The sequence below is a fragment of the Rhipicephalus microplus genome, chromosome 5 (genome assembly GCF_043290135.1).
Source record: "Rhipicephalus microplus isolate Deutch F79 chromosome 5, USDA_Rmic, whole genome shotgun sequence".
Lineage (NCBI taxonomy): Eukaryota > Metazoa > Arthropoda > Arachnida > Ixodida > Ixodidae > Rhipicephalus > Rhipicephalus microplus.
In genome coordinates, this window is record NC_134704.1 from 41373735 (window position 1) to 41401259 (window position 27525).

Genomic DNA, 27525 nt, shown 5'->3' on the forward strand with positions numbered 1-27525 from the left:
AGCACAATGTGGTGCGACGAATAGCTCATGCCAAGGTGGTGAAAGAAAAAAAAAGAGCCTTTGTGGACGCAGCTCAGTACGAGCGCTCCCTGAAGTTCGCACTCACGGCAGTAGCGACAAAGGCAAGCAATGGCCGACGTGGCACAACAGGTGGCGAATGCACTGGCGAAGCAGGATTCGAGACGGTGGTATATCTACATTGACTACCGAGCAGAAGTCAAGGCCTTCGCGTCGGGAGTGGTTGCTACAGAGGCGGTTCCGCTGCTTAGCCGCCTCTGCTTCTTAGCCACCTCAAACTTGGGTGCACGTTAAAGAACCCCGGCTGGTCGAGATTTCCGGAGCCCTCCACTACGGCGTCTCTCATAATCATATGATCTTTCTGGGACGTTGAAACCCACATATCACCATCAACATTCGGGAAACGTCGATTGTGGTTGCAGCGCTGCATATACGATTCTCTAAACAATAGATATTAACTGCTATGATACAGCCGTCACGTCGGGTTATTATCAATTGTATTAGGTGCCATGACCACACTCCTCGGGAGCCCTAGCGCTTTATATCAGCTTATCGCTTTTAGTGTTGACAATACTCATGTTCCTGTTGGCATCCTGTTGCACTCGCGGGGAGTGCAGGGAGCTGGTTATATAAAGATCTAGAAGTGTTCAACATAGGTCTGTGCGTGCAGCATTTTCCCGTATATTTGGCGTCATTTCATAACGCATCGCTCAATTAGCCCCGAGAAGTTGGAGTGACGCCGCCTGGCGGATGACGTCACGGCACGGACTCTTCGATGCGAGCTGCGGTGCGCCTACCTAATGATGCGCTCGCTTCGTGCGCTGTTCCAATGTTTGCGTTCGCTTTTTGCTTGTCTCAAGCTGCAGATGAATGGAGAAAACAGATTCCGTACGGTTTTAGGTAAGACAATAAAAACCTTACTTTTGCTGCTGCACAATCACGTGCTGGGTCGTATAGCAATGCGAGATGAGTGAAAAGGTCTGTGTCGCGCTGCTAATCCCAATGATGGATTCCATTTGTGGCGACGTCAGCCGCATTCCGACGAGGGCGAAAATCAAAAGCCCGCTTCTGCTTGGATACAACAAACTCATTGACGCACAACCATGTGATTTTGAGACAGAATCAAGACACCATATTTGCATTATAAGGCTGAGATCAACATGGTTGATTCGTTTAGGAGATATCAGGGCTTCTCCTCTTGTAGAAGAATTTGTACCGGAGATGCCTAGGGATGCGGGCTTCACGATGGTGCTCCATAACCCGGAAATACCGCAGTTGCTAACTTATGCGGGAGCATTCTTCATTTGTGAAAACAACAATCCTGTCCACGATGGTTATGGCTTGAGTGTATGTTGTCATTACGTTTTTCTCGGTTCATTGATTATTCAATGGCTTTGTTGAGTTATCTGTCTCTGGTCATGCATTCCCTTCGTATTCGCCTGATGTTGGCAACCATAGGCTCCCTCTACGAACCGAAACATTCAAACATTCCATATCTGTAAGTACAATAGAAAGCAAAAAAAAAAAACAGCCTTGTTACATGAGCGACAGATCGATGACCTTCTGGAAGCAGCCAAGATTGTAGGAGCAAGAAAAAGGCAAAGTACGTACTCTTTTTTCAGACACCGCAGACGCCGTTAAGAAGGCAGCGTGGGGGCCTATGGAGGAAGCAATGTTCGGATGCTTGCTTGCAGGCTTCATGAATATGCGGTTACTATATAGAAGACTTTCTTTTTAACGCGATATCGTTAGAAAACTCGTTTCGAAGAAATTCCGGCATCGTTAATCGTGAACTAAAAATGATCATCTAGTCCGCGACCGAAAAATCGCGAAAGATTCGAATAATAAAAAAAACAAACAAACAATTGCAGGTTCAATTGAGGACCGAACCCAGGCTAATCGTGGCCAGCACGTGTTCTACCGCAGAGGTACAATGTTGCTGGAACCACTTTAAAAAATCTATATGGATGTCATGTAGTTGAAGGAGTCTCCTTAACTAATCATACATTACATGGCAGGAGCCCAAAAACAAGCCAGGCGTCAAAAGATGTGAATTGACCAAGGACGGGGTGTTTCAGAGGCTCACCCATTGCAAAGTCTTCTGACATATTTATCATCATCAATAACAGAATCATCAACAAAGAGAACAGCTGCGTAGGCTCGCGTATTCACTTATGTGCGCGAAGTGGGTCCTTCGCTAATTCGCAAAATAAATAGTTTGGTGAAGAGGGCACTGAACAACTGGGCTTGCTATAGGCATTCAGGGATGCCTTGAAACGGCCACTGGCTCGCTGGATTTCGTGCCGACTGGTTGTGCCTCCACGATCTATGACGACAACGCAGCTCTGGCCGACTGGCTCGCCCTACGCCATCTCCTGACGCCGACAAGAGCTCTTGCTGAGTGGTGCCTCGTCCTCGGACTTCTGCGACCGTGTCCATCGTTCGTATCTGCGCCTTACTTTTGGATGTCGCTGCTGTCCCTGCGCCTCGCTCTCTCCTTCCCCCTATCTCTATCTCTACACCTTTAATTCCTCCTCATTCTATTAATCCCTCCTTACCCCCATCCCTCATGAGCTACTGTTGAGGTGTCCTCCCCCTGAGAGACAGTTTAAGGGCTCACTTCTCTTTTCATTTAAGAATCACTTATACACACAAAACAGCCAATGTTACTTGCAATTTTGTTCATATCCTATCGACGCACTCGATGCATTCACCTAGAACTGAAGCAGGCTAGCAGTTCAGAAGGTGAAGAGCACGAGTCTCGATTACGCTATCGCAATCTACTCTTGAAGGCGAAGATCAAGCATCGTCCAATTTTTTAGGAAAGTGCATCATTAGATTATGTTTAATTTTCTCTTCTTAACGTGCTCGACTTTTTCAAAAGCTCTTCGCGACAACACAGTCTCCCTAAACCTTTAATGAAAGTTCAAAACCATATCTGATAAAATTTATGAAATCTTCGACACAAGTACAGCTACCTAGAGAAATTAACAGTGAAGCGAGAGGTGGGTTAATATATACTCACTGACCACCCACAACGAGGCACTAACTTAAATTTCAGCGCTCATGCATGCCATTAATGAAGAAGCTCGTCCCAGAGGCGTTCATTTACCTATGTCACTGGGATCAAACCCTGGCCATTGTGGTCGCATTCTCGATGGAAGCGCAGATGCTTCCATCGCTGCCTACATCTCAGTGCACGTTAAAGAATTCCCTAGTGATAGAAACTTCCAGGCGCCTTTACTGTGGAGTCTTTCATAATCATATCATGGTTTTGAGACGTTAAGCCCAAACCTAAGTCACAGCCAATACACGAAAACAAAGCATCAGACAAAGCTAAGCAGCCTTCGCAACATTCCACGTCTTTAGTCGCTCAATATTAGTTTTACTTACATTAAAACATTTGAGCATGCAGAGCCTCATGCAAAGGACATCTGACCTCTAAAGAAAAAACAAACAAAAACATATATGCCAAAACATATCGAACCCTTTGACAATAGCATATACGTGTGCAAATGTGTTGTGTTGAAATGTATTACACAGGCGACAAGCCACTTAGGTAATATTTGAAACCTATGCATCGTGTTCGCCTCATACCAACACTGACAGCAACTCAGACACCCCAATTGGCTATATGTCTTTTATTATATCAGCACACCGCTGCAGCAAACTACCATCACAATATTTCCCACTTGGTATCATTATGTACAACGACAACAGTCTTGGAGAAAAGAAAATTAACGCTGTTCGAACATTACAAACGCTGTTATCGATCAATGTCCATCAGTCTCAATCACGAGACGAACCGGCTGCACGGGCATTCCGGAATGCCGTTTATGCGGGTAACGGACTGCCAAATGACGGGCTTCCGCTGCAGCCGCCCTGTGTTGTATGACCTGCGTTCGAGGCCATGACCGAGCGGACCACCGTAGTCGCCGTATTCGTAGATGCAGCCACTGAACCCGGTCCGAGTCCAGTGAAGCCACCTCAAGAGCGCTGCGTCCCTGCCCCCAAGCCGACGTCAACGGGAACATGTCGTTGACGTTCCTCCCCACAGCGACGTCATCGTCCCTGTATACGAAAAAGCCGCGTTGTGGCGACCGGGTCACATTCGACCAATTTGCCGTGGCCATCTGTCCTATCACAGCAGTACAGTGGACAATCATGATGTTGAACAGCGCATATGATAAGGAGTGGTTGAAAGGGGAAATAAAATCGGGCGCTGACTTACAACTGACTTTATTCTTATACTTTGGAGAAATCTATACTGTGGCACACAAAACAAACACAAAAATAAGTAAGAAGGGAATGGGATACGCGTCGACACACATTTCGTCACATTACCCCTACGTGCTATTTAGACATGCTGATTCATTCTCCTGTAGAGAAAAAGAAGACTGCCTGACGCAGACCAGGCTTCGTCGAGCAAGATCTGGTGCCTCGAAACCTAACAATTTTTTGTGAGGTTTGCACTCAACTGCATATCCTCATCGTATGCGATTGAACTTAGGAGTCAGCGCTTATCCGTTTTCTTTTTTCCTAACATCACTTGCCATCTGCGTTGTACTATCTTGGGCACGTTGCCTCTTTGACGTCGGATTGTAGGGGCCGCTCACATTGATGCCACCAGCATCAGTAGCCACCTAGGCAGCTGCCATCACTGTGCTCATCAGCGCTCACGTCGACGCCGTCGGCGGAGGCAATGTACTGCCGCAGATCATCCGCGTTGCGCTTCGACCTGGTGTAGTTGGCGAAGGAATACGTAAGCACGCAGGCGAATACCGGGATGGAGACTTCCAGTTTGGCGATGATCACGTACAGGCCCTCGCGGTTACGAGTGCTAACGGATCGATGACGTGTGACCGCAGCTCGGGTCTCATGATACTGCTGGTTCCGTTGAGGGACAGTGGCGAGTAGAAGGGCGCGGTGCGGACGTGTTAAAGACGGCTCGAAAACGAACATGCCGGAACAGGAAACTCGGATGCCTCCAGGACTAATCAGACTTCTTCACCGCCACGTCTCTGCTTTAACGGGATTCTCAAATTTGCAGAAATGCACGCGACGCTCACGCACCTACCGGGAAAATACTTTGTCTTCTTCGCTAGAGAACATTGCGTAGCTAGAAATCATTAGCAGGAGTGTGTGTGTGTGTGTGAGGTGGAGGGGATAAACCACACTTCTTGTATATTAAAGTGTGTGTTTTTCTCGTGGCCAATGGAAGAAAATTCATCAATGGGCGTTGTTGTTGCTGAGGCTCCCGCTGTTTTCGTTCTGTCTACTAGTGTCGGCGACCGCGCAGTAAAGCCAGGCAACATTGTACACGGCAACAGTGACGTCAGCCGGTGCGCTTCTTGAAGCGGGTAATTTGAACTGTGCTAACCCGGTTGGTATGTGGGGTTTAACGTCCGAAAACCACGATATGATTATGAGAGACGCGGTAGTGGAGGGCTCTGGAAATTTCTACCACCTGGGGTTCTTTAACGTGCACCCAAATCTGAGCACACGGGCCTACAGCATCTACGCCTCTAGCGGAAATGCAGCATTGGCAGCCGGGATTCGATCCCGCGGCCTGCGGGTCAGAAGCCGAGTACCTTAGCCGCTAGACCACCGTGGTGGGGCGAAGTGCGCAAACCCGCCGCTGTCCACTAAAACGTGATTTTATTTCAAAATAAGCCTTTGGCACAAAAAAACCACTACGAGGTTTATGGACCGCTATTTCAACAATCAACGTTGACTTAATAATTGCCTTGTGTGTCCCTTTAAGGGTATGAGCGAATTTTCCTACGCGACAAAACCAATAAAAACTAGTTTGTGCGCTATTCATTATCCATGCCTCTCTTTAGCCATACATGTACTGCACATTGTACTCAAGGCGTCTGAATTAAAATTCAATAAATGAGGTTTAATTCATTTATTGAAATAGAATAACGGTGCTGATGGACCAAGATAATGATGATGATTAAGGGCAGTTCAATCAGCTTGCCCTTGCAATCACGGGTAGAATTAATCCTGGTACTGCAAAGCAGGATTCGATAATCTTGTGCGATGTTGGATCTCCCAAAGTGTGCAATAATTAGACGGTGGCCATTCAAGTGCAATTACGAGCTGTGAATCATGAGCGCAAAGACCTGCTATCGGAAAGTTTATATGCTATAATTCATACGTGGTTTCTGCGTGTTAATTTCACAACGACAGTTTGCACTAACAGGGTAAAATTAAATATGTGTATTTAACTTCACCATATGACACTATATAACCACAAAATCCTGGTCTCCTATATGTACTACAGGGAGATATTTTTCTTGTATACTGATGAGATGTTCGCAAAAAATATTTCCGTGCTTTAAGGCTGTAGTAACTTGAAATCAACAAGAAAGAGAATTTTCTGCGGGTAAAAATATCAGGGCTTATAGGGTTGATGAGCCAAAAGCGCTTTGACCGGTCGGTCGGTCGGTCGTTCGCTTAGTCTGTCCATCTGTGCATCCGTCCCTCCCTGCATCCATCCCTCCATCCATTCATTCAGCCAGCCAGCCGCCTATACGTCTGATAGTTTCGTCAAGTTACTATAGACCAAAATTGCTTTAGGTGTTAAGAATGCTTGAAGAGCAAGCATTACTGTTTAGTAACGACACGAATAACGCAAAAATCCTCTTAGCAACGCGGAAAAGTAACCTAGACAGGCCGATTCGCTATATGTGTTTTATTATTTAAGCATAGCGCTGCACTTAACCACGACCACTATACGACTTGTTATCATACTATATAAGGAATGAAGCCTTGGAGAAAAGAAAAATTTAAGACAACCGACGATACGTTTGTCCATCAATGCCATCATTCTGCGACCCAAGAAGAACCGGTTTCACGGGCGTTCTAGTTTCGTGTTCAGACGCAAAACAGCCTTCCAAATACGGAGTTCCCTTGCAACCACTCGGGGTGTTGTAGGGCAAGATGCGTTCTAAGCCATCATCGCCGTAGTCCTCGCTGTCGCAGATGCAGCCAGTCAACTCGACCTGGGCCCAATGAAGCCAACGCACGATGCTGCACCTGCCCTAAAGCCGGTTGCTTCCTGCTTGACCACCAATCGCAAGCAGTCGTTGGCGTTCCGCCCCATCGTGATTACGTCGCTCCTGTAGACGGAAAAGTCATGTTGTGGTGACAGGGTCAGATTCAACCTATTCGCCGTGGCTGACATAGTCAGTGCCGTCACAGCAGTATTGTGGTGTGGGGATTCGTGATGTTGAATAGCGCATATAACAAAGGGTGGTTGAAGAGAAACCAGGACAGGTGCTCTCTCACGACTAACCTTGAAACCGTACGATGGTAAAATATGTACAGCGACTCGCGAAAAACGGGAAAAACAAAAAGAATGAGATAACCTACACATGTCTACTTTGCTCACTTTACACCGATGAGCCATACATGATACAGATATGCTACAGACATCTTATTCAGTGAAATCGAAGGATGGCTAACGCAGACTTGCTTTTTTTTCTGGTGCAATCTGTGCTGTCTCGGTCACTAACCTCTTTTTTGTTTTGTTTGGCACGTCATTGTATATTACGATCATTTGTGATCAAACTTAAGTGCAAGCCAGCGCATGCCCTGTATTTTTTTTCCCGACTGTTGTCATTTGTGCCACTCAACATCCTGGACCGATACCAACTTTCATCTTTAACGCAGGATAGTGGAGGCTGCACACTTGACTCCACAGCATCAGCAGCCCGGATGCTGTTATCGCTCTGTGTATTTGGGGTCACGTGGACAACGTCGGTGGACGCGATGCACTGGCGCAACTCTTCAGCATTGCGCTTCGACCTGGTGTAGTTGGCGAAGGAATACGTAAGCACGCAGGCGCATACCGGGATGGAGACTCCCAGCTCGGCGATGATCACGTACAAGCTGTCGCGGTTGCCAGTTCCACCATATCGATGACGTGTGACCGCAGCTCGGGTCTCATGATGCTGCAGGTTACGTTGAGGAACAGCGGCTAGTAGAAGGGCGCGGTGCGGACGTGTTGAAGACGGATCAAACAAGAACATGCCAGGACAGGAATCTCGACTGTGTCCACCACTGATCAGACTTATTCACCAACACGTCTCTGTCTTATTAGGCTTCTCAACTTTACGTCAGAGCATGCGATGCTCATGAACCTGCCACGAGACTACTTTCTCTTCTCCGCTAAAGGACAGTGAGTTGCCAGTAATCATTTTCGGGGAGGAAGGGAGGACGAATCATTAATAATAATATATACCTAAAGAACAGAATATCGGTCGTACCTGAATATACGTTGACCCCTCAAATTTTAAATCTTTGACATTTTTTAATCGCAAAGCATCGCGGCACACCTTTACCTTGGTAAAAATACGCGGCATAACCAGCTGCACTGAGTGACATTTCTTTTTATTTGCACACTAAGCTCATAGAGTTAAACGACAGAAGGCCACAAAGTGCTGTCATTCAGACTCGTCCAAACCAGAGTCCGACGACGTGTATTTTTCACTAGTAACGTCCCTGAGTTCACCGTCCTGCGTTTCATTCAATGCGGTACTTATGCAGCATTTCCGAAAAGACGAAAGTACGCCGCCTAAGCGCAAAGCCTTTCCGCTTCATAAATCGGTGCACCCAAATTGGCGATCCCTTGAATTGCATCCTTGTGAGCTCAGAGTCATGCTCTATATAGAGAGCTCTCACGCTGATGGACCAGCGGCGATGGAGACGGCGGACAACTACGGCGCCGCACGTGACCCGTGTTCCGATCTCATATCAGCTTTTGTTGTAAAAGGTACCTAGTATTTCCGTCACAGTGAGCATGGAGCGGCTATAGATTCAAACTCAGAGCCCCGCCGCGGTGGCTTAGTGGCTAAGGTACTCGGCTGATGACACGTAGGTCGCGGGATCAAATCTCGGCTTCGGCTGCTGCATTTCCGATGGAGGCCGAAATGTCGTAGGCCCGTGTGCCCAGATTTGGGTGCCCGTTAGAGAACCCCAGGTGGTCGAAAATTCCGGAGCCCTCCTCTACGGCGTCTCTCATAATCATATGGTGGTTTTGGGACGTTGAACCACAGATATAAACCAATTATTCAAACTCAGTGTTCACCATACCACTCTCAAGCTAATTAAAAGGCAGCGTTCAGCACAGATCGCAAGGCTCCTGAGCTCTAGAGTGGATGGGTGCCTCTCGGAGATAGCGTGCTTGCAGCGACGTTACAATGTGAGGCGGCTCAGCTGCACGTACATTCAAGAGGGACTTACGTCGCTGGTCCCTTCTCCAGAAACATGCGCCCACAGCAAAATGTGGTGCGACGAATAGGCAAGGTGGTGAAAAGAAGAAAAAAGCCTTTGTGGACACAGCTCAGCACGAACGCTCCCTTAAGTTGGCGCTCACGGCAGTAGCGAAAAAAAATTGCCCGCAGCTTCCCTCGGGGGAACACTGAGGAGGATGCGGAGCATATAATTGGTTAATGGGGTGTTAAAGTGCGACTTACTTGGGTCGATGGCTAAATTGGTTAACGTGGTTGTGAAATGGGGTGTTAAATTGCGACTTGCTTGGGTCGCTGCCTAAATTGGTAAACTTGGTTGTAGGAGGGGTGTTAAATGAGTGAACACGTACGACACGTATGCGAAAGGGCGGTGTTTATTTATTGCGACAAACTTTGAGCACGATGGCTTTTAGATGCCACTTTGGCCGGCGCTGGTCGAAGGGGCGTCGATCATTGCGACCTCGGACGTCGACGCGCCGTACAAACCAACCGACGAGCGGCAACTGAGCGAGCGAGCACCGACCTTGAGTATATATACAGCGCGACGGCGCATGCACTGTCAGCTGTCGAATGTTCGAGAAGGGGGAGAAGCGCAACGGCGCATGCGCGCGCGTCAGCTGCCGATGTTTTCGAAGCGTGACGGCGCATGCGCGCTACATTATACAGCTAGCGAATGTTCGTGAAGAGGAGAAGCGCACGCGGTGTGTAGAGGTGGAAGGGTGCACAGATGGTGGAGGAGTGAAGCGCGCGCAGTGTGTAGAGGAGGACGGAATGCACAGATGGTGGAAGAAGGAGGAGGAAGCTTGCGGACGGCGCCGCACTACAAGCCTCGAGTATTAGATGCTCCGCATCTAAAAGGCAAGCAACGGCCGACGTGGCACAACAGGTGGCGAGTGCACTGGCGAAGCATGATTCGATACGGTGGTATATCTACATTAACTACCGCGAAGTCGACAAGGCCTTCGCGTCGGGAATCGTTGCTACAGAGGCGTCTCTGCTTCTTTGCCACCTCTGCTTCTGAGCCGCCTCAGATTTGGGTGCACGTTAACAAACCCCGGCTGGTCGAGATTTCCGGAGCCCTCCACTACGGCGTCCCTCGTAATCTTATGGTCGTTTTGGGACGTTAAAACCCGCATATCACCATCAACGTTCGTGAAACGTCAAATGTGGTTGCGGGGCTGTATATCAAGTTCTATAAACAATAGATATGCACTGATATGATACAGGGTAAACTGGTGTGCGCACAAAAAAAACAGACAAACGACAGCAGAGAAGGGACAGGGACAAGCGCAGCGCTTCTGCGCTTGTCCCTGTCCCTTCTCTGCTGTCGTTTGTCTGTTTTTTTTGTGCGCACACCAGTTTACCCAGTATTATGAACCAACTCGCCCAGCTACAAGTTTTATTGATATGATACAGCCGTCACGTCCGGTTATCATCAATTGTGTAATGTGCCATGGCCACACTCCTCGGGAGCCTAAGCGCTTAATATCAGCTTATCCCTTTTGGTGTTGACAATACTCATGTTCCTGTTGGCATCCTGTTGCACTCGCGGCGAGTGCAAGGAGCTGGTTATATAAACATCTAGAAGTGTTCAACATAGGTCTGTGCGTGCAGCATTTTGACGTATATTTGGCGTCATTTCATAACGCACCGCTCAATTAGCCCCGAGAAGTTGGAGTGGCGCCGCCTGGCGGATGACGTCACGGCACGGATTCTTCGATGCAAGCCGCGGCGCGCCTATACCTAATGATGCGCTCGCTTCGTGCGCTGTTCCAATGTTTGCGTTCGCTTTTTGCTTGTCTCAAGCTGCACATGAATGGAGAAAACAGATTCCGCACGGTTTTAGGTATAACAATAAAAACCTTACTTTTGCTGCTGCACAATCACGTGCTGGGTCGTATAGCAATGCGAAATGAGTGAAAAGGTCTGTGTCGGGCTGCTAATCCCAATGATGCATTCCATTCGTGGCGACAACAGCCGCATTCTGACAGGTGTGAAAATCAAGAACCCGCTTCTGCTTGGCTAAAACAAACTCATTGACGCATAACCATGTGATTTTGAGAGAGAATGAAGACAACATATTTGCATTATCAGGTTGAGATCAACATGGTTGATTCGTTTAGGAGATATCAGGACTTCTCCTCTTGTAGAATAATTTGTACCGGAGATGCCTAGGGATGAGGGCTTCGCGATGGTACTTCCTAACCCGGAAATAACGCAGTTGTGAACTTACGCCGATGCATACTTCATTTGTGAAAACAACAATCCTGTCCACGATGGTTATGGTTTGAATGCATGTTGTCATTACTTTTTTCTCGGTTGATTGATTATTCAATGACTTTGTTGAGTTATCTGTCTCTGCTCACGCATTCCCTTCGTATTCGCCTGACGTTGGCAACCAGTGGCTGACTCTACGATCGAAGCATTCAAACTATCCATACCTGTAAGTACAATAGAAAGCAAAAAAAAACAGCCTTGTTACATGAGCAACAGATCGATGACCTTCTGGAAGCAGCCAAGATTGTAGGAGCGAGAAAAAGTACGTGCTCATTTTTCATACATCGCAGACGCCGTGAAAAAGTCAGCATGGGGGCCTATAGAGGAAGCAATGTTCGGATGCTTGCTTGCGGGCTTCATGAATATGCGGTTATAATTTACAAGACTTTCTCTTTACCGCGATATCGTTAGAAAACTCGTTTCGAAGAAATTCCGGCATCGTTAATTGTGAACTAAAAATGATCGTCTAATTTGCGACTAAAAATCGTGAAAGATTCGAATAAAAGAAAATAAACTTTTGCAGGTACAAGTGAGGACCGAACCCAGGCTATTCGTGGCCAGCACGTGTTCTACCACAGAGGTACAATGTTGCTGAAACCACTTTAAAAATCTTTATGGATGTCATGTAGTTGAAGGAGTCTCCTTAACTAATCATACAATACATGGCAGAAACCCAGAGTCACGTCAGGCGTCAAGAGATGCAACTTGACCAACGACGGGGTGTTTTAGAGGCTCACCCATTGCAAAGTGTTCAGACATATTTATCATCATCAATAGCAGAATCATCAACAAAGAGAACAGCTGTGTAGGCTCGCGTATTGACCTACGTACGCGTAGTGGCTCCTTCCCTAATTCGCAAAAGAAATAGTTTGGTGAAGAGGACACTGAAAAACTGGGCTTGTTATAGGCATTCAGGGATGACTTGAAACGGCCACTCGCTCGCTGGTATTCGTGCCGACTGGTTGTGCCCCCACGATCTCCGACGACAGCGCAGCTCAGGCCGACTGGGCTCGCTCTACGCCATCTCCTGACGCTGACAAGAGCTCTCGCTGAGTGGTGCCTGGTCCTCGGACGCCTGCGACCGTTCCATCTTTCGCATCTTCTCCTTACTTCTGGATGTCGCTGTCCCTGCGCCTCGCTCTCTCCTTCCCCCTATCTCTATCTCTATACCTTTAATTCCTCCTTATCCTATTAATCTCATCTTACCCCCATCCCTCGTGAGCTACTCTTGAGGTGTCCTCCCCTTGAGAGACAATTACGGGGCTCACTTTTCTTTTCATTTAAGAATCACTTACACACACAAAACAGGCAATGTTACTTGCAATGTCGTTCATATCCTATCGACGCACTCGATGCATGCCCTTAGAACTGAAGCAGGCTAGTAGTGCAGAAGGTGATGAGCACAAGTCCCGATTACGCTATCGCGATCTACTCTTGAAAGTGAAGATCAAGCGTCGTACATTTTTTTTCTAGGAAAGTGCATCATTAGATTATGTTTCGTTTTGTGTTCTTAACGTGCTCTACTTTTTCAAAAGGTCTTCGCGACAACACAGTCTCCTTGAACCTTTATTGAACGTTCAGTGATAACATTCATGAAATCTTCGGCAAAAGTACAGCAAAATAGAGAAATTAACAGTGAAGCGAGAGGTGGCTGAAGATAGACTGTTAACTGACCACCCACAACCAGACACTAACTTGAATTTAAGCGGTCATGCATGCCAATAATAAAGAAGCTCGTCCCAGAGGTGTTTCTTTACCTATGTCGCTGGCATCGTACCCCGGCCACAGTGGTCGCATTCTCGATGGAAGCACAGATGCTTCCATCGCTGCTTACATCTCCGTGCACGTTAAATAACCCCCAAGTAGTAGAAATTTTCAGGCACCTTTGCTGTGGAGTTTTTCCTAACCATATCATGGTTTTGAGACGTTAAGCCCAAACCTAAGTCACAGCCAATACACGAAAACAAAGCATCAGACAAAGCTAAGCAGCCTTCGCAACATTGCACGCCTTTAGTCGCTCAATATTAGTTTTACTCACATTAAAACATTTGAGCATGCACAACCTCATGCAAAGGACATCCGACCTCTAAAGAAAAAACAAACAAAAACATATATGCAAAAACATATTGAACCCTTTGACCATAGCATATACGTGTGCAAACGTGTTGTGTTGAAATGGATTACAGAGAGGACAGGCCACTTAGGTAATATTTGAAACCTATGCATCGTGTTCGCCTCATACCAACACTGACAGCAACCCAGACACGCCAATTGGCTATATGTATTTTATTATATCAGCACACCGCTGCAACAAACTACCATCACAATACTTCCGACTTGGTATGATAACATACAACGCAAAAGTCTTGGAGAAAGGAAAATTAACTCTGCTTGAACATTTCGAACGCTGTCATCGATTAATGTCCAACTGTTTCAAACGCGAGACGAACCGGCTGCACGGGCATTCGGGGATGCCGTTTATGCGCGTAACAGCCTGCCAAACGACGGGCTTCCGCTGCAGCCACCCGGTGTTGTATAACCTGCGTTCGAGTCCATGATCGAGCGGACAGACATAGTCACCGTTCTCGTAGATGCAGCCGCAGAACCTTGTCTGAGTCCAGTGAAACCACCTCAGGAGTGCTGCGTCCCTGCCCCCAAGCCGACGTAAACGGGAACCTGTCGTTGACGTTCCTCCCCACAGCGACGTTGTCGCCCCTGTATACGAAAAAGCCGCGTTGTGGCGACCGGGTCACATTCGACCAATTTGCCGTGGCCACCTGTCCTATCACAGCAGTATAGTGGACAATCATGATGTTGAACGGCGCATATGATAAGCAGCTGTTGAAAGGGGGAAAAAAAAAGATCGGGCGCTGACTCACAACCGACTTTAATCTAATACTATGGAGAAATCTGTACTGTGGCACACAAAACAAACACAAAAACAATTAAGAGAGGAATACGATACGCGTCGACACACATTTTCCCACATTACCCCTACGTGCCATTTAGACATGCTGATTCATTCTTCTGTAAAGAAATCGAAGGCTGCCTGTTGCAGACCAGGCTTCGTCGAGCAAGATCTGGTGCCTCGAAACCTAACAATTTTTTGTGAGGATAGCACTCAACTGCATATTCTCATCGTATGCGATTGAACTTAGGAGTAAGCGCTTGTCCGTTTTCTTTTTTCTAACATCACTTGCAATTTGCGTTGTTCAAACTCCTGAATAAGTACCATGTTGGCCAGGTTTGCTCTTTAACGTCAGATAGTGGGGGCCGCTCACCTTAATGCCACCAGCATCAGTAGCCAATTAGGCAGCTGCCGTCGCTGTGCTGATCAGCGGTCACGTCAACGCCCTCGGCGGACGCAATGTACTGCCGCAGATCTTCCGCGTTGTGCTTCGACCTGGTGTAGTTGGCGAAGGAATACGTAAGCACGCAGGCGAATACCGGGATGGAGACTTCCAGCTCGGCGATGATCGCGTACCGGTCCTCGCGGTTACCAGTGCTACCGGATTGATGACGTGTGACCGCAGCTCGGGTCAGATGATGTTGCTGGTTCCGTTGAGGAGCAGCGGCAAGTAGAAGGGTGCGGTGCGGACGTGTTGAAGACGGCTCGAACACGAACATGACGGGACAGGAAACTCAGCTGTCTCCAGGACCGATCAGACTTCTTCACCGCCACGTCTCTGCTTTAACGGGGTTCTCGAATTTGCAGAAATGCACGCGACGCTCACGCACCTACCGCGAGAATACTTCTTCTTCGCTAGAGAACTTTGTGTAGCTAGAAATTATTTGCAGGAGTAGGTGGGGGGGATTAACAATACCTTTTGTGTATTAGAGTGTGTGTTTTACTCCTAGCCAATGGCAGAAAATTCATCAATGGCCGTTGTTGCTGCTGTGGCTCCCGCTGCTTTCGTTCTGTCTACTAGTGTCGGGGCGACCACGCAGTAAAGTTGGGCAACATTGTGCATGGCGATGTGACGTGAGCCGGTGCGCTTCCTGAAGCGGGTAATTTGAAGTGCGCTAACCCGGTTGGTATGTGGGGTTTACCGTCCGAAAACCACGATATGATTATGAGAGACGCCGTAGTAGATGGCTCCGGAAATTTCGACCACCTGGGGTTCTTTAACGTGCACCGAAATCTGAGCACACGGGCCTACAGCACTTACGCCCCCAGCGGAAATGCAGCATTGGCAGCCGGGATTAAATCCCGTGACCTGCGGGTCAGCAGCCGAGTATACCTTAGCCGCTAGACCACCGTGGCGGGGCGAAATGCGCCAACCCGACGCTGGCCACTAAAACGTGATTTTATTTCAAAATATGCCTTTGGCACAAAAGTACCACTACGAGGTTTATGGACCGCTGTTTCAACAATCAACGTTGACTTAATTGCCTTGTATTTCCCTTTAAGGGTATGAGCAAATTTTCCTACGCGACAAAACCAAGAAAAAGAAGTTTGTGCGCTATTCATCATCCATGCCTCTTTTTAGCCATACATGTACAGCACAATGTACTCAAGACGTCTGAATGAAAATTCAATAAATGAGGTTTAATTCATTTATTGAAATAGAATAACCGTGCGTGATGGACCAAGATAATGATGATGATTAACAGTAGTTCAATCAGCTTGCCGTTGCAAACATGGGTAGAATTAATCCTGGTACTGGAAAGCAGGATTCGATAATCTTGTATGATATTGGGTCTCCCAAAGTGTGCAATAGTTAGACGGTGGCCATTCAAGTGCGATTAGGAGCTGTGTATCACGAGCGCAAAGACCTGCTATCGGAAAGTTTAGGTGCTATAATTCATACGTGGTTGCTGCGTGTTAATTTCACAACGACAGTTTGCACTAACAGGTTAAAAATAGATATGTGTATTTAAATTCACCATATTGCGCTGTATAACCGCCAAGTCCTGGTTTCCTATATGTACTACCGGGAGATATTTTTCTTGTATACTGATGAGAAGCTCGCAAAAATATTTTCGTGCTTTGAGGCTGTAGTAACTTGAAATCAACAACAAAGAGAATTTTCTGCAGGTAAAAATATCAGGGCCTATAGGGTTGATGAGCCAAAAGCGCTTTGACCGGTCGGTCGGTCGGTCGTTCGCTTAGTCTGTCCATCTGTGCGTCTGTCCCTCCGTCCATCTATCCCTCTATCCATTCATTCAGCCAGCCAGCTGCCTTTACGTCTGATAGTTTAGTCAACTTACTGTAGACCGAAATTGCTATAGGGTGTTAAGAGCGCTTGAAGAACAAGCTTTACTGTTTAGTAACGACACGAATAACGCAAAAAATCCTTTTAGCAACGCGGAAATGTCACCTAGACAGGCCTATTCGCTAAATGTGTTTTATTATTTAAGCGTGGCGCTGCACTTAACCACGACCACTATACTTACGACTTATCATTCTATATAAAGAATGAAGCCATGGAGAAAAGAAAAATTCATGATAACCGACGGTGCGGTTGTCCATCAACGTCTATCATTCTGCGACCCGAGAAGAACCGGTTTCACGGGCGTTCTAGTTTCGTGTTCAGACGCAAAACAGCCTTCCTTAAGACGGAGTTCAAGTGCAACCGCTCGGGGTGTTGTAGGGCAAGATGCGTTCTAAGCCATCATAGGCTCGCGTATAGACCTATGTGCGCGTAGTGGGTCGTTCGCTAATTCGCAAAAGAAATAGTTTGGTGAAGAGGGCACTGAACAACTGGGCTTGCTACAGACATTCAGGGATACCTTGAAACGGCCACTCGCTCGCTGAATTTCGTGCCGACTGGTTGTGCCCCCACGATCTGTGACGACAGCGCAGCTCTGGCCGACTGGCTCGCCCTACGCCATCACCTGACGCCGACAAGAGCTCTTGCTGAGTGGTGCCACGTCCTCGGACTTCTGCGACCGTGTCCATCGTTCCTATCTTCCCCTTACTTTTGGATATCGCTGCTGTCCCTGCGCCTCACTCTCTCCTTCCCCCGATCTCTATCTCTATACCTTTAATTCCTCCTTATCCTATTAATCCCTCCTTACCCCCATCCCTCGTGAGCTACTGTTGAGGTGTCCTCCCCCTTAGAGACAGTTACGGGGCTCACTTTTCTTTTCATTTAAGAATCACTTATACACACAAAACAGGCAATGTTACTTGCAATGTCGTTAATATCCTATCGACGCACTCGATGCATGCACCTAGAACTGAAGCAGGCTAGCAGTTCAGAAGGTGATGAGCACGAGTCTCGATTACGCTATCGCGATCTACTCTCGAAGGCGAAGATTAAGCATCGTCCAAATTTTCAGGAAAGTGCATCATTAGATTATGTTTGATTTTCTCTTCTTAACGTGCTCGAGTTTTTCAAAAGCTCTTCGTGACAACACAGTCTCCCTAAACCTTTAATGAAAGTTCAGAACCGTATTCGATAAAATTTATGAAATCTTCGACACAAGTACAGCTACCTAGAGAAATTGACAGTGAAGCGAGAGGTGGGTTAATATATACTCACTGACCACCCACAACTAGGCACGAACTCAAATTTCAACGCTCATGCACGCCAATAATAAAGCAGCTCGTCCCAGAGGCGTTCGTTTACCTATGTCACTGGGATAAAACCCCGGCCACAGTGGTCGCATTCTCGATGGAAGCGCAGATGCTTTCATCGCTGCCTACATCTCAGAGCACGTTAAAGAACCCCCAAGTAGCAGAAATTTCCAGGCCCTTTTAATGTGGAGTCTTTCATAATCATATCATGGTTTTGAGACGTTAAGCCCAAGCCTAAGTCACAGCCAATACACGAAAACGAAGCATCAGACAAAGCTAAGCAGCCTTCCCAACATTCCACGTCTTTAGTCGCTCAATATAGGTTTTACTCGCATTAAAACGTTTGAGCATGCACAGCCTCATGCAAAGGACATCCGACCTCTAAAGAAAAAACAAACAAAAACATATATGCAAAAACATATTGAACCCTTTGACAATAGGATATACGTGTGCAAACGTGTTATGTTGAAATGAATTACAGAGACGACAGGCCACTTAGGTAACATTTGAAACCTATGCATTGTGTTCGCTTCATACCAACACTGACAGCAACCCAGACTTGCCAATTGGCCAAGTCGTCCCGACAAGTTTTTGATTGTGGACAACCAGCAAAGAGCATTGTGGTCTGTCACAACAGTAAAATGTCGACCATGTAGATACGGACGAAATTTTTGGATGGACCAGACAACAGTCAAGCACTCTTGTTCGGCTATCGAGTACCACTTCTCTGCAGAGGTCAGAGTGCGGCTTGCATACGCGACAACTTTCTCGCAAAAGGCATGGTCACGCTGGAGGAGTATGGCGCCGATTCCTTGTTCACTAGCGTCAGTGTGTAATATCGTAGGTGCCTTGTCATCGAAATAACAAAGCACCAGTGGGGATGTGGGTGCCTGCTTGAGCTCTTGAAACGAGGCTTCGCATTGATTATTCCAATCGAAGGAACCGGTACTAGCAAGGAGCTTGTGAAGAGGAGCGGCAATAGTGGCAAAGTTTCGAATAAAGCGGCGAAAGTACGATGCGAGTCCAAGGAAACTGCGTAGTTTTTTGGAACGAAAGGGTCGCGGAAAGTTGAGGACTGCGGAAATTTTGTCCGGATCGGGCTGGATACCATCTTTATTTACGAGATGTCCTAGAACTCTTATAGCTGTGTTTCCGAAATGGCACTTCTTTGTGTTTAATTGAAGTCCAGCATTAGAGAGACATGTGAGTGCTTGATCTAGGCGTTGTAGATGATCAGCAAAAGTGGAATAAAACACGACAATATCATCGAGGTACCATAGACAAGTTTTCCACTTGAGGCCACGAAGAACAGTGTCGATCATCCTTTCAAATGTGGTGGGGGCATTACATAGCCCGAATGGCATTACGTTAAACTCGTAAAGACCGTCCGGCGTAGAAAAGGCGGTCTTTTCTTTGTCTGCTTCGTTCATTGGTATTTGCCAATACCCGGACCGAAGGTCAAGGGTGGAGAAGTATTGGGCGCCTTGCAATGAGTCAAGTGCAGCATCTATACGGGGCATCGGATATACATCCTTTCGAGTAATCTTGTTGAGCACGCGGTAAACAACACAAAAACGTACCGATCCATCTTTCTTTTGTACCAAGACAACGGGTGATGACCAAGAACTGGTAGAGGGTCGTATGATGTTTCTTTTTAGCATATCGGTCACGTTCTCGTCGATGATTTTGCGCTCGGCCAAGGAGACTCGGTAGGGACGACGGCGTACAACACTCTGACCTCCAGTGTCGATGCGATGATGCGCAACTGTGGTCTGTCCTAGTGCCGAAGCCTTGGAGTCGAAGGAGGCCTGGTGTTTTGTTAGCAAATTTAGCAACGCCTCACGTTGAGAAGCCGAAAGGTCAGGATTTATGACGGGAGCAAAGGAGGAGGAAGTAACAGACCGGGCCTGTTGTGGCTGAGCTGTCAAGGCGCCAAGAGAGACCAAAGATACTGGTTTGGTATCCACATAACACGACAATGCAGAACTTTGAGGTAGCAGGACAGGCTCCGGGGTAGGATTCAGGCCAAGGATTATCGCAGCACTGTCTTTGAACCGCACCAGGCTGGAGGGGACTACAACGCCGCGAGCTAGACAGTGGCTGGAAGGGGTGATAAGGACGTCACCATTGGCAATATTCGGAGAAGTGATGGCCATGAGTTGCTCCTGACTCGGGAGCAGTATGGTATTGGAAGCTGTGAAAAAACGCAATGGTTTCTCGTCGACACGTTCGCTGCAGTGATCGGTCTCGGTCATCTCGACTACACGTTGACGGCAAGAAATTATTGCAGATGCTGATGAGAAAAAGTCCCAACCTAAAATTAGTTCATGAGCACATGAAATTAAGACAGCGAAGGTGATGTGGTGACGAATACCATCAATGAAGACACGCGCTGTACATTGGGCCGATAATCTAATTATTGCTCCATTGGCCCCAATCAAAGATGATCCAAGGTAGGGTGTCTTCACTTTCCGCAATCGAGAACACAAGTCGGCACGCATAACTGAAATAGTTGCTCCCGTGTCCACCAAAGCCTAAACCCGCACACCTTGCACAGTTACCAATAACGTGTTTGATGGTCGTTCAGGAGGAGTTGTGACATTTCGCCGCGATGCAGTTTTCCCTCCAAAAACTGCACTGTTTAGTTTTCCGATCGCTGGGCAGCCACCTGAGAGACAGGTCGAAGGGGTGAAATAGAGCGTCGGCGTGGCGAAGGGGAGCGTGGTCGGGAGGCACGTGTATTGTTGGTCGTGTTGGAAATGCGCATAGGAGACGGGGATCGGTGGTTGGCAGGACTGTCGCCCTAACGGTAGTAACTTCGTGCACATGTGTCGTCTCGTTCAAACGCGGCATAACCACGACGTTCATCTTGCTGCCGACGTCGACAGACCCGGGAAATGTGTCCTCGAATTCCGCAGTAGTAGCAAATAGGCCGTGGGGCCCGCCAAGAAGAATGGTAGCTAGGGTTCGGTGGACGGGCGACTAGAGGTGCGAGATGTTCGTGATCAGGCACAGGTGGTGGTACTTGAGACGGCGAGGGTTGCATTGAAGCGATCTGTGCATACGAAGCGGGTTGGGTGCATGGTGGAGCACGGTGGGTGCTTTGATACGCGGACATTTCTTCCCTCATAATGCTACGCAGATCACTAGAAGCGGGTTGAGCGGGAACGTTGTGAGAAGGAGGTAAAGTGTAGGCTTGCAGTTCCTCACGAATTATGGTTCGAATGATGGATCGGAGCTCCATACTGTTTGCCAAGGGGTTCTCAGAGAAGTCGGGTCGCAGGCGAATTGACTGCAAGGTATCAAGCCGCTGGCATACAGAGACGACGTCGGAAACCGTCGAAGGGTTGTGCGCGACGAGGGCGTTGAAAGCGGTAGGTCCGATACCCTTCAAAAGGTGCCGGACACGATCACCTTCTGGCATAGTGTCGTCGACACGGCGGCAAAGTGCAAGCACATCCTCAATATAGGAAGTGTAGGACTCACCGCAATGTTGAACACGTTCTGCTAATTTCTTCCGAGCAACTTCTGAACGGACGGTCGGTGTGCCGAAAATGCGTCGGAGCTGGTCTTTGAAGGAAGACCAATCGCGGAAGTCGCTCTCATGATTTAGGAACCACGTCTTGGCAACCTGAGAGACGTAAAACTGGACGCGTGCTAATTTCGATGCCTCGTTCCAGTTGTTGTAGACACCTACGCGGTCATAGTTGTCGAGCCAGTCTTCGAAATCTTCGCCAGGCAGACCGGAGAAGATTGGAGGCTCCCGAGGGGGGTTGTTGACCGGGCTAGGGTTGGCAGTGCGTGGTTGAGCCGGCGGGTGGTTCGGATGGGCTTGCTCTTGCGCCATGGTGCTCTGCTGGCGTAAGCGACGTCTCGAACGGAGCTCCAGGAGGTGGCTTTGGATGGAGAGAGGTCGAAGAGATCGGGAAGCACCTTCCACCACTTGAAATACCACGGGTTCAGCTGACGCTTTATTCAAGCAGCAGCGAAATGGCGCCGATGATGAAGAGGCACGCGCGAAGACAGATGGTGGTTATTGACAGATGAGGATGACGTCCAATAAATTCTTACAATATGTATTTTATTATATCAGCACACCGCTGCACCAAACTACCATCACAATACTTCCGACTTGATATCATAATATACAACGACAAAAGTCTTGGAGAAAAGAAAATTAACTCTGCTCGAACATGTCGAACGCTGTCATCGATTAATGTCCATCAGTTTCAAACACCATACGAACCGGCTGCACGGGCATTCCGGAATGCCGTTTATGCGCGTAACAGCCTGCCAAACGGCGGGCTTCCGCTACAGCCGCCCGTTGTTGTATGATCTGCCTTCGTGGCCATGATCGAGTGGACACACGTAGTCGCCGTTGTCGCAGATGCAGCCACTGAACCCGGTCCGAGTCCAGTGAAGCCACCTCAGGAGTGCTGCGTCCCTGCCCCCAAGCCGACGTCAACGGGAACCTGTCGTTGACGTTCCTCCCCACAGCGATGTCGTCGCCCCTGTGTACGAAAAAAGCCGAGTTGTGGCGACAGGGTCACATTCGACCAATTTGCCGTGGCCACCTGTGCTATAACAGCAGTATAGTGGACGATCGTGATGTTGAACAGAGCATATAATAAGGAGCGGTTGAAAGGGAAAAAAAAGATTGGGCGCTGACTCGCAACCGACTTTAATCCAATACTATGGAGAAATCTGTACTACGGCACCCAAACAAACACAAAAACAAACAAGGGAAGAATGCGATGCGCGTCGACACACATTTTCTCACATTCCCCCTATACGTGCCATTTAGACATGCTGATTCATTCTCGTGTAGAGAAATCGAAGGCTGCCAGACGCAGACCTGTCTTCTTCGTGCAATTCGTGGTGCCTCGAAACTTAACAACATTTCATGAGCTTTGCACTCAACGGGATATTCTCATCGTTTGCGATTGAACTTAGTTTCGAGCCAGCGCTTGTCTGTTTTTTTTCTTTTCTAACATCAATTGCCATTTGCGTTGTCCAATATCCTGAATAAGCACCATCTTGGCCACGTTGCCTCTTTAACGTCGGATAGTGCGGGCCGCTCACCTTGATGCCACCAGCATCAGTAGCAACCTAGGCAGCTGCCGTCCCTGTGCTGATCAGCGGTCACGTCAACGCCGTCGGTGGAGGCAATGTACTGCCGCAGATCTTCCGCGTTGCGCTTCGACCTGGTGTAGTTGGCGAAGGAATACGTAAGCACGCAGGCGAATACCGGGATGGAGACTTCCAGCTCGGCGATGATCGCGTACCGGTCCTCGCGGTTACCAGTGCTACCGGATCGATGACGTGTGACCGCAGCTCGGGTCAGATGATGTTGCTGGTTCCGTTGAGGAGCAGCGGCAAGTAGAAGGGTGCGGTGCGGACGTGTTGAAGACGGCTCGAACACGAACATGACGGGACAGGAAACTCAGCTGTCTCCAGGACCGATCAGACTTCTTCACCGCCACGTCTCTGCTTTAACGGGGTTCTCGAATTTGCAGAAATGCACGCGACGCTCACGCACCTACCGCGAGTATACTTCTTCTTCTTCGCTAGAGAACATTGCGTAGCTAGAAATTATTTGCAGGAGTAGGTGGGGGGATTAACAATACCTTTTGTGTATTAGAGTGTGTGTTTTACTCCTAGCCAATGGCAGAAAATTCATCAATGCCCGTTGTTGCTGCTGTGGCTCCCCCTGCTTTCGCTCTGTCTACTAGTGTCGGCGACCGCGCAGTAAATTCGGGCAACATTGTGCATGGCAATGTGACGTCAGCCGGTGCGCTTCTTGAAGCGGGTAATTTGAAGTGCGCTAACCCAGTTGGTATGTGGGGTTTACCGTCCGAAAACCACGATATGATTATGAGAGACGCCGTAGTAGATGGCTCCGGAAATTTCGACCACCTGGGGTTCTTTAACGTGCACCGAAATCTGAGCACACGGGCCTACAGCACTTACGCCCCCAGCGGAAATGCAGCATTGGCAGCCGGGATTCGATCCCGCGGCCTGCGGGTCAGCAGCCGAGTATACCTTAGCCGCTAGACCACCGTGGCGGGGCGAAATGCGCCAACCCGACGCTGGCCACTAAAACGTTATTTTATTTCAAAATATGCCTTTGGCACAAAAGTACCACTACGAGGTTTATGGACCGCTAATTCAACAATCAACGTTGACCTAATTGCCTTGTGTGTCCCTTTAAGGGTATGAGCAAATTTTCCTACGCGACAAAACCAAGAAAAAGTAGTTTGTGTGCTATTCATCATCCATGCCTCTTTTAGCCATACATGTACAGCACAATGTACTCAAGACGTCTGAATGAAATTTCAATAAATGAGGTTTAATTCATTGATTGAAATAGAATAACCGTGCGTCATGGACCAAGATAATGATGATGATTAAGGGTAGTTCAATCAGCTTGCCCTTGCAAACACGGGTAGAATTAATCCTGGTACTGGATAGCAGGATTCGATAATCTTTTTATGATATTGGATCTCCCAAAGTGTGCAATAGTTATACGGTGGCCATTCAAGCGCGATTATGAGCTGTGTATCACGAGCGCAAAGACCTGCTATCGGAAAGTTTAGGTGCTATAATTCATATGTGGTTGCTGCGTGTTAATTTCACAACGACAGTTTGCACTAACAGGGTAAAAATAGATATGTGTATTTAAATTCACCATATTGCGCTGTATAACCACCAAGTCCTGGTTTCCTATATGTACTAGAGGGAGATATTTTTCTTGTATACTGATGAGATGCTCGCAAAAATATTTTCGTGCTTTGAGGCTGTTGTAACTTGAAATTAACAAGAAAGAAAATTTTCTGCAGGTAAAAATATCAGGGCCTATAGGGTTGATGAGCCAAAAGCGCTTTGACCGGTCGGTCAGTCGTTCGCTTAGTCTGTTCATCTGTGCGTCTGTCCCTCCGTCCATCTATCCCTCCATCCATTCATTCATTTAGCCAGCCAGCCGCCTATACGTCTGATAGTTTAGTCAACTTACTGTAGACCAAAATTGCTATAGGGTGGTAAGAGCGCTTGAAGAACAAGCATTACTGTTTAGTAACGACACGAATAACGCAAAAAATCCTCTTAGCAACGCGGAAAAGTCTCCTAGACAGGCCTATTCGCTATATGTGTTTTATTATTTAAGCGTGGCGCTGCACTTAACCGTGACCACTATATCTACGACTTATCATTCTATATAAAGAATGAAGCCATGGAGAAAAGAAAAATTCATGATAACCGACGGTGCGGTTGTCCATCAACGTCCATCATTCTGCGACCCGAGAAGAACCGGTTTCACGGGCGTTCTAGTTTCGCGTTCACACGCAAGACAGCCTTCCATTTGACGGAGTTCAAGTGCAACCACTCGGGGTATTGTAGGACAAGATGCGTTCTATGCCATCATCGCCGTAGTCCTCGCTGTCGCAGATGCAGCTACTCAACTCGACCTGGGCCCAATGAAGCCACCGCACGATGCTGCACCTGCCCCCAAGCTGGATGCTTCTTGTTTGACCGCCGCTCGCAATCAGTCGTTGGCGTTCCGCCCCATCGTGATTACGTCGCTCATGTAGGCGAAAAAGCCGCGTTGTGGTGACGGGTTCAGATTCAACCTATTCGCCGTGACCGACATAGTGCCGTCAAAGCAGTATAGCTGGGTGGGGCTTTGTGATGTTGGATAGCGCATATAACAAGGGGTGGTTGAAGAAAAACCAGGCCAGGTGCTCCTTCAACTAACCTTGAAACCATATGATGGTAAAATACGTACAGCGGCTAGCAAAACACGGGAAAAACAAAAAAGAAGAATGAGATAATGTACACATGTCTACTTTGCTAGCCTACACTGATGAGCCATGCACAATACAGATATGCTACAGACCTCTTAGTGAAATCAGAGGATGGCTAACGCAGACTTGCTTTTTTCTGGTGCATTCTGTGCTGCCTCAGTCACTAACCTCTTTTTTGTTTTGGTTTGCACATCGTTGTATATTCCGACCATTCGTGATCAAACTGAAGTGCAAGCCACGCATGCCCTGTATTTCTTTTCCCGTCTGTTGTCATTTGTGACGCTCAACATCCTGGCCCGATACCAACTTTTCCCTTTAACGCAGGATAGTGGAGGTTGCTCAACTTGATGCCACCAGCATCATCAGCCTGGGCGCTGTTATCACTCTGCGTATTAAGGGTCACGTCTACACCGTCGGAGGACGCGATGTACTGGCGCAAGTTTTTCGCATTGCGCTTCGACCTGGTGTAGTTGGCGAAGGAATACGTAAGCACGCAGGCACATACTGGGATGGAAACTCCCAGCACGGCGATGATTGCGTACAGGTCCTTGTGGTTACCAGTGCCACCGGATCGATGATATGTGACCGCAGCTCGGGTGTCATGATGTTGCAGGTTCCGTTGAGGAACATTGGCGATCAGAAATGCATAGTACGGACGTGGGGAAGACGGCTCGAACACGAACATGCCGGGACAGGAAACTCGGCTGCCTCCAGGACCGATCAGACTTCTTCACCACCATGCCTCTGTTTTAATAAGCTTCTTAAGTTTACGGCAGATCACGCGATGCTCATGAACCTGCCAGGAAACTCTTCCCTAAAGGACTTTGCGTAGCCAGTAATCATTTTCGGGGAGGCAGGGAGGACGAATCATTGATAATATATATACGTAAAAACCAGAATACCTGAATATACGTTCACCCCTTTAATTTTAAATCTGATTTTTTTATTCGGAAAGCCTCCCGAGACACCTTTACCTTGGTGAATACGTAGCACAAGCAGCTGCACTGGATGATATTTCTTTTTATTTGCACACTAAGCCTTTAGTGTTAAACGCCAGAAAGTTACAAAGTGCTGTCACTCAGACTCGTCTGAACAAGAGTCCGACGACGTGCATGTTTTACTAACAACGTCTCAGAGTGCACCGTCCTCTATTCCATTCAATGCAATACTTATGCAGGATTTTTGCGGAAAGACGGAAGTACGCCGCCACAGCGCAAAGCCCGTCTGCTTCATAAATCGGCGCACCCACGATGGCGATCCCTTGAATTGCATCCTCGTGAGCCCAGAGTCATGCTCTATATCGAGAGCTTTCGCGCTGATGGACCAGCGGCGATGGTGGCGGCAGAACACTACAGCGCCGCACGTGACCCGTGTTCAGATCTCATATCAGCTTTTGTTGTAAAAGGTACCTAGTATTTCCGTCACAGTGAGCACGGACAGGCTATAGATTCAAACTCAGAGCCCCGCCGCGGTGGCTTAGTGGCTAAGATACTCGGCTGATGACACGCAGGTCGCGGGATGATTTCTCGGCTTCGGCTGCTGCATTTCCGATGGAGGCTAAAATGTTGTAGGTCCGTGTGCTCAGATTTGGGTTCACGTTAGAGAGCCCCAGGTGTTCGAAATTCCCGGAGCCCTCCACTACGGCGTC

General features: G+C 48.0%; 2 protein-coding genes across 2 annotated transcripts in view; both read right to left on the reverse strand.

Annotated features, from left to right (window-relative positions):
• The window catches only part of LOC119173904 (monocarboxylate transporter 13), a 148202-nt gene that overhangs the window by 73695 nt on the left and 46982 nt on the right, over positions 1-27525 (reverse strand). The window lies entirely within an intron of this gene.
• Positions 22246-23586, reverse strand: LOC142817747 (uncharacterized). The gene is made up of 2 exons (XM_075895270.1): positions 23161-23586; positions 22246-22589 (listed from the first exon to the last, which is right to left on the reverse strand). The coding sequence occupies exon 1, from the start codon at positions 23504-23506 to the stop codon at positions 23177-23179; it is 330 nt and encodes a 109-aa protein (XP_075751385.1). The 5' UTR covers positions 23507-23586; the 3' UTR covers positions 22246-22589; positions 23161-23176.

Bases quoted from the DNA above. Each gene is read 5' to 3' on its own strand.
- LOC142817747 (XM_075895270.1), bottom strand. From the start codon at position 23,506: ATGTTCGTGTTCGAGCCGTCTTCAACACGTCCGCACCGCACCCTTCTA.